The following is a 13055-nucleotide window of genomic DNA, read 5'->3' as shown; positions in this document are numbered from 1 at the left end:
CGATTATCCATCTTCATTATTTTACAAATAATTTTTGAAAGAACTGTTAAACAAAGAAAGTAAATGGTATATGAAAAAGTATTATAGCATTTGCATTTCTATTAGTGGTAGTAGAAAGGAAAACACTGTAATACTTTCTCTTGTACCATTGGCATTCAGCAAGTACACATTTTTATCATTTAAACACGTCTTTGAAAATCCAATAAACATGTAATTCCATGAATCTTGCAACTTTGGTGAATCGAGCGATTGCTACTAATGAAGTTTGCATTTGTAGCCTGCATAAAAGCTTGTGTATTCTGTTGATGACGGTCCATGGATGCGTACAGGTGCTCACCAGAGATATGCTCATAACAATAACGGTAATAACAAGGGGAAAAACAGTCTAGCAAATGATTCAGTTTTAGGGACCTGTGCTACTTAATCTAAAGAAAACCATAAAGAGGGTAAACGAATTATAAATGCAAAATATTATTCACCTCCTTGAGCAGTTTTGGAGCTGTGTAAAAATAACAGTTCATATTGGCCTGAAATTAATATAATCTAAATGAAACTGAACTGCATGTCTAATTGTGACGTACAGAGTATTTTTTTTTTTTTTTTTACTGCAACTACACCACCAATATTTATGTGTCTGTATTAACTTTTGTAGTGCTGTGCATACTGTAAGCGCCTTGGAGCATCCATAAAGTGCTGTGAGGAGAGCTGTGGGCGCTCCTTTCATTACCCCTGTGCAGCTGCTGCCGGAACCTTCCAGAACATAAAGACATACACCCTCCTCTGCCCGGATCACATCCAGCAAGCCCTCATCCGATGTGAGTTTCTGTGGTACACACATTCCCTTCTGCTGATTCGTTGACAAAATCTTAAGGCTTTTTGTTTTAGTTAGGGCTGCACGAATTCCCTGCACGAGAATTGCGATATGCTATAACTTACGATATTGCTTTAAGTGTGTAAAATCAATGTCAATTATATATATATATATATATATACACAAAATGTAAAAACTGAAAATGATATAAGCAATGTATAACACATTCTTTCTCATCACTACAACTTCTGAAAGTGAACAGCTGTTTTTTATCATTACATAAAAAGTAATGTCTCAAATCTGACAATGTCATTTTAACATCAATGTAAACAAACGATGACAAAATAACTATTTAAATACCAACAACTCTTTGCTCAGCTTGGTAATATATAGTTACATTTACATTACATTTACATTTTTCAACTATTAAAAATAAGAACAAAGAGGCAAATTACAAACAATAGGACGAATACGATAAAACAAAGGTACAAAGGAAATAAACAGTGCTTTAAGGTTTAAGTTTTGGGTGGTATTACCTTAACATCCCTGGTAATAACACCAAATGTAGCACACTCTAGGTCAAAACCAAATATCTATAGGGAAAATATGTATTGAACTTTTTTCCCCATGAAACCAATTTTTTTTGTTTTTTACAGACATCCTATATTCTGACCTACTGTACCGCTGGATGTAATATAATGTTACACATCAGATGATATTCCCCAACAGTTAACCAAATGTTTATTTAAGATATAACAGATAATATTTGCGTGAATCCTCGCCAAGACACATATATTACTGCATCTAAGACATGCAGTGTGGAGTTCGAGACCCATTATATATATTTTCTCTTTTCAGCAAAAGATGAGGTGAACTGTCTGGTGTGTGACAGTTCTGGAGACTTACTCGATCAGCTGTTTTGCTGCACATGTGGCCAGCATTACCATGGGGCCTGTCTGGACATCACTGTGACCCCGCTGAAGAGGGCCGGCTGGCAGTGTCCTGAGTGCAAAGTCTGCCTGGCATGCAAGTGAGTATCCAGCTCACCTGGACATTCAGACTTCTGGAGAATTTGATCACTCATCGTTCAGAAAATTGTACTCTTTACCTTTAGATTTGTGGCGGATTTGAGAATGCTTTCAGCTACCTCAGCCTCTCTCAGTAGTCTGTTTTATATGTTCTGCTATATCCAAGTAAGCTGTTTTCTGTGAATCTGCGAGACTTCTAAATCATAACCCGCTATAGGGGAATAACGAGAAGAACAAAGTGCAGTAAACGGTGAAACTCTTTGGACTAACCAGTGTGTTTATAATGAAGACAATACATTGAAGTAAAATGGTAAGAAATATAAAAAAGAATTGGTTTGCCGTATCAAGCAGCATGACAAGCTCTTTCGTACATCTGAAAATAATTGGAAGCGGGTGTCACAAAAAGCCAAACACTGAATTTACAAAAGGCCTCTCTCGCTTATAGATAAAAAATAAGGTGGATAATATAAATCCATAGATTTTCAGATCAGTGCAGAAAATGTAAACAAAGTGCATTCTATTTGATATATATATTTTTATTCAATTGCAGTGTAGTTTAAATAGATTGTATTGCGTTTAAGCTCTGTATTCTCCACTGTGATGTGCTGCTGGACTGGGAATCAGATACAGCACGGCTGGGAAAGGCAAAACGTGCATCTGTCTTGATCTGGGTGAACATGAATGTAATGGCTCAGCGCGGCTGTAAATATCAGATGAGGTGGATTTGCATTGGCTGAAAATATAGGACTGGAAATGGATAAATCTCCGGAACGTCACCCTATCCTCCTTGTAGCTCTATAAATCTGACTTTCTCCTCTCTGATTTACCACTTAGACACATTTTGGCTCTGAAAAGTCACAGTGAAAGTGTTATTGCTCATGGGGAGAATTTAATGGGGTGTTTGTTTGCTTGTGTATGTAAAATAAGGTTGTATTGGGCTGAGGAGGGGTGGCTGCAGTTAACAGTGCTTTTTTAATGGCTGATGTCTTGAGAGTAGATCAGTTGATAATATAGTTTTACATCATGGTGTTTGACCAATATTGATTTTTAAATTTGTTGCAAAAAAGTGGAAATTAAATTAACACTTCACTAAAATTCACAAAAAATATTGGAAAATAGAAAAATTTGCGTTGTGCTTTACATTTTGAAACTGACAGAATGGGGAACAACCCCTTCTGTTAATCAGCTTTTTAATCGATTAAACATCTCTCTGTAGATGGTAGTCTCTAAATGGATAATGACAGTTAATTTGATCAAGCCCACGGCCCAGTCACAAACTTGAATCACCTTAGTACTAGACATAAATGGAAAAATAACTCATTAATTAAATGACTGCTTCTGATATTTCTCACTGAATTATTGTAGCATAACAACAGGAGTAACATGTACATCTAAACGATCATCTTGGTTCATAATTGGCATAAATGTGTTTACACTGGAATCACGATTTACACCGTAATCTTCACTTCTCTCAGCATGGTCTTCCAGTAGTCCATCAAACATGTCTACACTCCATGGCTGATAGGGCTTTAAATTGTCAAACCTACTTCCAGCTAAAATTGGTGAGGCACACAAATTTTGCCTCAAAATTCTGGGCCAAAAACAGAAACCAAAAATAAATAATAAATTAATAATCTATTAATTAATCAAATGCCCAAATAGCTAAACATGGGTTGTACAAACATTTAAATTTCACATAAGGTCTATTCCATTCTGTGTGTGATATATAAACATTTAATGAACAATCAACTGTAATAACTTGTTTTCATGACAGATTTATTCAAACATACATTAAAGACCACTAACAGGTTAAGTAATTAAAAATATAATGAATATGTAATGCAAAATGCTTTTCTCCTAGAGTTATTTTTTTTAAACTAATGAGTTCATGGACATTAAATAGATTTTTTTAAGGTAAATGTAACGTTAAGTGACATTGCATAGCCTACAAGGTGTACAAGCACACAGTTGACATGTTTAACTGTTGTAGCTTATCCACATTGTGTCCACAAAATAGATGCTTAACACAGTCGAAACGTGCCATTGAAGAAGTGCTAATTAAATGTCTGTTTCGGGTCAATGATTTTGCCCCGAAACCGGAAAAAGCTGTTTATGCTGAAAATTGTCGGTAGGCAAAATTTCAGTGCATCCCAACACAAAAAGAAGAAAATGCTAAATGAAAAAGGCTGAACTATAAAACAAAGGGCTAGATTGCAGCAAACAACAGGTCATTTTTTCAGTCACTGCCTACTGTCCATTTCTGCTCTACATAATACATTAAACATGAATTCTCTTCTGATTGGCTAAAAGCACTTTCACCCAGGATAGGCAGATTTCTTGTCACTGAAACCTGCCTAACTGGCCACAAGCTGCAAACGAACAGTTAACAGTATAATAGGTCAGAATGCCGTCTTTGCAAAAGCCCCTAACCCTGTGTCTGAAATCATCCTCTGTTCTAATCTACAGTATCCTTTTTCTGGTCTGTAGGAACCCAGGGGAAGACAGCAAGATGCTGGTGTGTGACATGTGTGATAAAGGGTATCACACATTCTGCCTGCAGCCCATCGTGGACACAATACCCACCAATGGCTGGAGGTGCAAGGTAAGCTTGTGTTTGTGTATGGACTACAAACAGCAGTGTGACAGTGATGCTGCCCTGCTTTGAGAAGAGAGACACAGTGCTTTCATTTCCGTTATGAGCCCGTAACACGCAACCCGTGGGTGTTTATGGACTGTGGGATTGAAGAGTGCATTGGTTTTTCATCTCATCAGCATACTGTATATTCCCTATGGAATGATGCTGGAGCTAGATTTAATCGCCATGATGAATTCATTACCTGGGTGTAATTATTCCTAATGTGCATGCTGTACTAGATGGTTTTGATGCACTTCTCCTGTACACTCACTTATGGTATCGGCCGACTTTGAAGAGCTGTGTGAGTGATTTGTGGGGTAGATGTTCATCTCCACTATAAAAGCCTTGTATTTTTCCCTGTATATTTTCTCCCTAAGGATTTTTAATAAATAATAAATCAAAATCAAACCAATTAGCCTCCAGATGAATCAGAATATAAAAAAACACCCTTTGATTTAACCCCAAAAATATTTGACATGTTGTAATTGAATCAGAATGTGTAATACAAACCTATTGACTAGATGCCAAGTGTAAAAAGAAAAACAAATGTTATGCATTTTAAGTAATACTGCCAATAATATTCAGGTTGTTTGGGACTGTAGCAAAGCCAACTTAAGATGGTCAAATGCCCTATTAAATACACTTAACAGAGCACTATTGGGCCATTGGAACATTGATTTAAAAAATCTGTCGTCACTTTGACCAGAAATAGCATGAAGTCAGCCAATCAAGTTGAAACTTACATTTTTAAGAAAGATCTTTTTGTGTGGAATGCAACAGATGGTCCATGATCTAACCATCTGAGTCTGAGACCACACAACACTTTTCTAAATTGAGTTAGATTTCTAGTAGACCTCTAAATATCTTGCATATCTGAAAGAATATAAAAGCTGAACCAAATCCCACACAGATCCCTCTCAGACTGCTTCCATCACTTTGTGGAGGCGGCTAAGAAGCCCCACCTGTCATCCAGGACTCAGTAAAGGAGTCTGCCCATCATCAGAGGCTTGACAGGGCTTGGATTTCCTGCTAAGGGTCTGTGGGTGGTTATTAGAGATGATTCTTGCCCCTCTTCAGCTGGCTGAAAAGCTGCTTTTGATGAGCTTGAAGTGCCTTTTATTTATGATTTTTTTTAATTGAGATGGAATTTTCTGGCGCTTTGCTCCCATTGAGTGCTGATGCAGACTGATGAACATGTTTTTGAGGATTTATAGAGCCGTAATTATGCTGGAACTCAATCCAAATTGATTTAAGAGAGCCCATAAAATGTTCAGTTTGCAATTGTTGTTAAGTTCAAATGTCATTGTTCAGATACTAGTTGTCATTTTTGCTTTTTTTAAATCATTTGTTTTGGTCATTTAAGTTGGTCTCTGCAGTACGTGACGCAATAGGGATGAAGCAACAGTATTACAATAGTATTATTTGCTATACTGTTTACACCACTGTAGGTATGTGTATATTTGCCATCACTTGGCAAGACTGCTTTACATTATGTACAGTTTATTTAAACATGGAATAGTGCGAAAATGGAGTGAGACATGTCCGAAATAGGTCAAGATGAGGAAGGCAGTTCCACGTGGTTATTTAATATACACTACTGTTCCAAAGTTTGGAGTCAGTAAGATTATTTTCTTTGACAGAAAGTAATGCTTTCAGCATGGATGCATTAAATGGATCAAAAGTAACAGTAAAGACATTTTCAATGTATAAATACTGTTCTTTTGAACTTTGTTCATCAAAGAATCTTGCAAAAAAAAAAAGTTTCCACAAAATATTTCTACATTGATGATGATAATAATAAATATTTCTTGAGCACCAGATCAGCACTATAGAATGATTTATGAAGAAACATGTGACATTGAACACTGATGTAATGTTGCTGAAAATCAGCTTTACCAAAATGTAATGTAATAAATTGGATAGTAAAATAGAAAACAGTTATTTTAGATAATAATATTTCAAAAATCTTACCAACCCCAAACTTTGGTATAAATAAACTGTATAAATGTTGTTGTTTTTTTGTATTCCCAGAAAAATAAATAGGTATATGTTGTTTTAATGAGAATAAAAATGGCCCATTGCATTGTATTTACTACAATTACTCATACCATAAGATTTTGGTCAAATCGTCCTTCTTTATGAAAGAACATTAGCAATGCCTTAAACCTTTATTTAATCAACTGGGATTTAATTGGGCCATAAAGTTAGGTTATAATATAATTTGTTATTAATATTGTAATGTGCATTTGTCTCATGCTCAATAAGAACAGGAATAGGAAATGGTTCAATTTGATTTCATGTTCACTTTAAATGGTTTTGCTGACATGATATTAAATGATGCCAGAGTGAATTGAACGTTGTGTTTTGCAGAACTGCCGGGCGTGTGCTCAGTGTGGCATGAGGCCTAACGGTCAGTGGTCATCTAATGGTGTAATGTGTGAAGGATGTCAACAGCAGCATGATTCAGCACAGCTCTGCTTCATCTGTGGGCAGAATCAGGACTCTGGCAATCCTACAGACAAACACTCATGCTGCACATGCAAGAGGTAGGAAATGAGACCCCCTCAGCTATGACAATATCACACAGTCTCGAGTGACCTGTTGCTTTAATGAATCGGTTTCTGCATAAAAACAATAGGACGCAAATTTTCATTAAAATGTTATTTTATTAGGAAAATTCATTAAGTGTCATCCTTCAGCGTTTACATGTTTGGTTTCTAAATGTCAGTTGAATTGCAATGGTTTCCTGCTCTCGGCAGGCGGTAATTCACCACTCTAAACACATTGTGGTTAACACAAACCATGTTCAGACTCATTGCAAGTGAACCCATGTGTAATATAGTCTAGGTTGTATTTAAAAAGAAAATTCACATTCTTTTACTTTAGTTTTTTATTGGTTTTCAAGAATGTTGGCATCTGCCAAATTTGACTAGCATCTACCATGACATTACTTTTTAAGTATTATTACTACACACAAAAAAAAAAACTGGGTTAAAAACCCAATATCGGCTGTTTTTAGCCTAACGGATGGGTAAATATTAAACAGCGCTGCCATACTAGCACCTGCTCGAGAGTTTTTTTTGGGGGTTTAGGAACATAAACAGTGGGTAATGAATGTAATCAATTACATTGATGCGTCGTTACAGCCTAGTGGTGTTGTCCATTACTGATGTGAAGACTGGTATTGATGAATATTAGCTGATTACTTCTCTGCAGGCTTCAAATACTATGATTAACTAATAGAGAAATTATCTTACAAAAGGTCTCTATAGAACGTTGTAATTGAACCGCCAGCTTTTTAAAATGCCTCAGTGATGTCTTTGTGAATGGAAAAAAAATCTCATATCATTTGTTTGGCAGATTAAATTTTTCTCTTGCTTTAACTAACTAACTAGGGATCAGACATGTGATCTTGTATGTCACGATATGTGTCATGTATGTGCAAATGTTTCGAGAGTTGCAAAATGGGACTGACATAATTCGTTCAAAGGTCATTGTATTTAAATAGCTCTGAGAATATTGTAGTTATATTGTAGCTTGAGATTAGTTTGACAATATTGTTTATATCCAAATTTTTCACTACATGACCATGCAGACAGAATACCGGGTCTTAAAATGCATTTTTAAAAGTTGAATACCTTGATACAACATCTTAAACACAATGCTCATTGAGTATGACACTAAAAACAGTCATAGTAAACAATGTCTATGGACAACATGATGGACGCAAGAACTTTTTAGCTCAAATAACAAATTTCAACTTTACCAAAACCACATGCTCTACACTCCTGCTTGTATTAACACTAGAAATTCATGTAATGTAAAGCTTAACAAATAATGTCAGTTTACCAAAAATAAATAAATAAATACAAAACAATGCAATTACGCTTTCATCTCGATTGGGTCATCGATGGTTGTCAGAGTCATGGTTGTTTATTGTAATTTTCTCTATCAGATGGGTTCACGTGGACTGTGAGAGGCAGGAGGGTGCTGACCCTAACAGTCAGGTGCAGGATGGGTACACCTGCAGAGTGTGTAAGCAGGTTCAAGAGGAGAGCGGGCACAATCAGCCCATCAGCAGCCAGGAGCCTTCGCTCGCTGACCCAGAGCCAATCGAGGGTGAGTACATGTCTCTCAGCACTCCACACACTTCTGATGTTTTTGTTAGCCTTGCAGTTGGCTGTATTATAGAGTACTAGAGTGCTGTTGTATGAAAATGTCATTTATTTTGTATTACTCTAGAGTAAATACTATCCTAAAATGTATTTAAAAAATGTATCCTAAAATGGTTGGGGTGTCTAAGTGTTGGGACAAACTGCTCTATGCAAAGACCCGGTTTACACCAGCTTTTAACATCAGCTTAGACAGATTGCAGTTTACACCTGGCATATTGAATTCATCTCCTCTTATCATTTTTGATCAGATTTCACAGGAAGGGTCTTACTGGCTACATCAGTGTTGATATAGCACAAAAAAATATTTATCCCTAGCAAATTACAGGGTTCATACTACAGATGCTATGTAGTCACATGCGTTTTTGAATGGCATCAAATGTGATTTGATTGGTTCATGTTTACACCTGTAATTTAGTGCTGAACACTTGAGATTAAAACAAAGAACATAATTGATCATAAGATCATTGCCGATCCTTTCTTTTAACACACAATTAAACATCCTTGTATATCTAAATTTTTTAGGAAAAGGTTTGTTGGTTTAGTTTCCTTTTTGTATTTAATTTTGTTATGCTGTGTGTTTGGTATAAAGTTCAGGAATAACCTAGAATTAATTTTTTTCTTAAATTATGTATTATCATTTCTTTACTTCTATTGACATGTTTGCATAAAAGGTATATAATTAAAATCAAAACTTGGCTTTTGTGCCAATTATGAATGTAAATACATACAATTATAGATTTACAATATTAAGTTGGTCTCTTTATTTTCGCACAATTTCCATTTCTTCCCATGGTTTTCAAACATATCATTTCCAACATATCAGTTCTTCCATGGAATAAGTCTGCATGTTTAACCAGTTCTAACAACTCTCCATGTGAGTTGATTTTATAGCTTATTCTGTTTTCTTATGTTGAGGTATTGTCTTCCTGTTGACTTTGCCAACTGCTGTTCTGTGTGTGATGTTGATCAACTGTAAGTTGCTCTAGGCTGGGTTTTTGTGATGTTAAGCACTCTTCATTAGTCACAGAGGCTCTGTTGAGGCTGCAGCATTTAATGTGTCAGAGATGTAATGTGTGGGCCTGTGTGCTGTCACTGATTGTAATTACAGTGTGTTTGTCAGTTCAGCCAGAGACTTGAGCATTTGAGCAGGTTGAGAAACACCGCTGCCATATCTTAATACATCATTCATAATCTGCCCTAAATGAGCATTTGCATTTTTCAGTGTCATGTGTTTTGGAGGAGGGACACATGGGGACTGCATATTACTCGCTCTCTAGTACAATGTGAAGTCAGCATGAAATGAATGTGGCCCTGTTTACTTTTTACATACTCAAAGGGGAAAGAAGTGTTTGTCTTTGTAATCTCTGAAATGACTGTCCACCAATCCCTGTTATTCAAATCACTTCACGTTTTCTCATTTAACATCCAATTTCACCTGGCAATACATCACATTACAGAAGTAAAATGGTTTGCGGATGCCATTTCATGTTGACTTTATGTCTAGTTTTTGAGTTCACCAAGGAGAATTGGGTTAGAGATTTTATACTTTATCTTTTTGTTGCACACTACAAAGCTCTCTAAAAATGCTGTTGAAGAAAGAAAATGAATCGGCTTCCTGTGCTCGTGGTCCCAGCTGGCGAACTATCATCAAGACCCTGGAAGCTAAAAGCAAATCTTATTTTCTTTGGGCCCATTATTAGGAATTGTAATGAGAATGGACTCTTCCTGTAGCCTGATGGCAAAGAGATGAATTTGCAGTGAGCCTTTTGCGGTTGTTACATCCCCCAACTGCACCTTATTACCAATGATTTTATTTTCTTCCTGTGGCCCTGTGGTGGGGAGTTGATATATGTTGGCATGTGGTTGGCAGAAAAGGATACAATCAGACCCGGTTGTAAGGGCTCTTTGTAAAGCCAGTCATGCCAGCAGCAATGCACTGGGCCACTGCCAGCAGTTAGAGGAAGCAATCATCCCATTGTTGGGCCCCCGAGAGAGACGGCTCTAATCAAGACAGAGACGCCCACCTGTTAGCCAACCCTACCACACCCCCACTTCCTGATAAACACACGCTGAGTGCACACATGCACACGTACATACTAGGGTTGTCACGACACAAGCATTTTAGTAGCTGAACTTTCACAGCCGAAATATCACAGTTCTCATTGCCAATATTAATACCACAACAAAAACTCACATGCTAATTTTTAAAAGTTTATTCAATAATTTTTTTTTTTTTTTTTAACATTAGCTGTCAAGTACAAAGTACTCCGTGAAGTAAACATTGGTGTAACAATAAAAAAGAGGTAATTATTGCCGCAAAGAGAGTAATTAAAATGAACAAAAACAAAGAGTGTGATAAAGTCAGATAATTAAAAACAATATACAGTCAATAGACTAATAGACTAAAAAAGAGGTCATTATTGCTGCAAAGAGAGTAATTAAAATGAACAAAAACAAAGAGTGTGATTAAAGTCAGAAAATGAAAAACAATATGCAGTCAATAGACTAATAGAGTCACTGGACAACTTAATTTTTCAGTGTCATGTGTTTTGGAGGAGAGACAAATTCGGAACGCATATCTCTTTTGTCCTTCCCTAATACAATGTGAAGTCGGCATAAAATGAAAATAGCCCCGTTTACTTTTTACATATTAATTCTAAGTGGAAAAAGTGTTTTTCTTTGCAATCTCTGAAACGACCGTCCATCCCTGTTATTTTGTCAATTCACATTTTCTCATTAAACATCACATTACAGAAAATAGTTTGCAGATGTCACTTCATGTTGACTTTAAAGGTTATTAAAAACTGAATTTAAAATATTAGCTTTCAAGTACGAAGTACCTCTCAGTGAAGTAAACGTTGGTGTAACAATATAAATTAGGTAATTATTTATTTAAACCGGCAGTAATTAAATAAAGCGTGAAAAAAATTGGTTCATATACTCACTGGAAAACTTAATTAAGAAACAACAACAAAACATATCTTCTTTGTGCTGTTCCTTGAGATTACAATTATTTTTATAATAGGGACGTGCTAATATTTTTATCTCTGCTGGCCTGACTGTACATTTTCTAACCATCTGGCTTGACCACTGAGACAGAACTCAAATACCAGATTGATTTATGTAGAACAGTTTTATTTTTGGTTTGTTTTTCCACCCTTATTTTCTTTATCAGCTAAGGATTGCACCAAGTAGTTGATTGGTTCTGTCACTAGTTGATGAGTTGTATACTGTATGTAAAACTAGTCTAAGACTGTATATACTGTATAACAATATGATTCTCTCAGTCACTACAAATGGGGAAAAACTACAATCGAAAAAGTCCCGCCTTCTAAATAAAAGAAGCAATTGGTAATCGCGTGCTTCGTGCTTTTAGAAGCTCCGCTTCCCATAGAAACAATTGTGTGCTTAAACATACGCATTGGCTATACCAACCTGAAATGTATATTTTTATTGTTTTTTGAGCATAGAAGTTCTGTTCACACTAACACTGTTCAGCACAAATATTAGGTCTTATTTTCTTATGTGATGTTTCTTGTCTGTTCAGGCCTTAGTGGGGGAAAGAAATGGCAAATGGATTGAATCAAATCTCTCTGACAGTAGGTGGCACTTGTAGAAAAGCAGTAATACAGTGGTTACCCTAATTATTATGCTACATACAAAGCTGCAACTTTCTTGTTAGAGAGAAGCAAGTAACTCAAAAAGTGTTTCCATGTTTTAAAACAGCCGTTTAGATGTGTATTCACTGTGGTGTATGTTATCAAACCCCAGCAAATAGAGAAGAGAGTTGGTTCTGGTTTCTTCCTATGCTATTCACTATCATTTAGAAATAGTATGTTCATGAGCGGAGCGCCACCAAGTTGTAGTTTTATGTAAAAGCAGCGGCTCTAGGCATGTGAGCAACATCTTAATGGTTGGCCAGTTGTCTTCACCGCGCAATGGAAAAAAGTTAAGAACCCTTTATGTAAAAAATATTTATACTGTATATAATCTGTTGCGTTGTTGGCACGCAAATGTTTGTGTTCGTCTGAACAGAATCATTGATAAAAATGTTTATCGCACTTCATTTTCGCAATGAATATTCATTTTAGTGTGAACATACCGTAAAGGGTCATGAAATACTAAAACACATTTTTGAGATGTTAACAGATATGTACAGGTTGCACATCACTGAAAACAACAATAGTACTCGTGTTTATTATTAAGAGAAAAGTGGTTATTTTTTTATTTTTATGAGCTATTTCGTCTCTGTCCATGCGGGGGCGCTCGCAGGCGAGTGCAGAATGAATGGGAGTCTATAGGGTTTCACCCCCAGAAATCCACTTTTCTCAGGATGTAATTTTTTGTCAAGTAATTTGAAAGTTGCATTCAAAAGGGAGGGCTAAGATAATACACTCAGCTGAAAA

General features: G+C 36.1%; 1 protein-coding gene across 11 annotated transcripts in view; it reads left to right on the top strand.

Moving 5' to 3' along the window:
• The window catches only part of kmt2ca (lysine (K)-specific methyltransferase 2Ca), a 164091-nt gene that overhangs the window by 80305 nt on the left and 70731 nt on the right, over positions 1-13055 (top strand). For all 11 annotated transcript variants that reach the window (XM_056249816.1, XM_056249818.1, XM_056249819.1 and 8 more), the window contains 5 exons: positions 653-815; positions 1670-1841; positions 4327-4441; positions 6845-7020; positions 8430-8593. In XM_056249816.1, coding sequence (XP_056105791.1) covers positions 653-815; positions 1670-1841; positions 4327-4441; positions 6845-7020; positions 8430-8593 — 790 coding nt within the window. The remainder of the gene's footprint in view (positions 1-652; positions 816-1669; positions 1842-4326; positions 4442-6844; positions 7021-8429; positions 8594-13055) is intronic.

Source organism: Rhinichthys klamathensis, unplaced genomic scaffold, assembly GCF_029890125.1.
Source record: "Rhinichthys klamathensis goyatoka isolate OS25496 unplaced genomic scaffold, OSU_Roscu_1.1 h1tg000064l_1, whole genome shotgun sequence".
Lineage (NCBI taxonomy): Eukaryota > Metazoa > Chordata > Actinopteri > Cypriniformes > Leuciscidae > Rhinichthys > Rhinichthys klamathensis.
The sequence above is the reverse complement of the archived record's forward strand: the minus strand, read 5'-3'. Positions and strand labels throughout refer to the sequence as shown.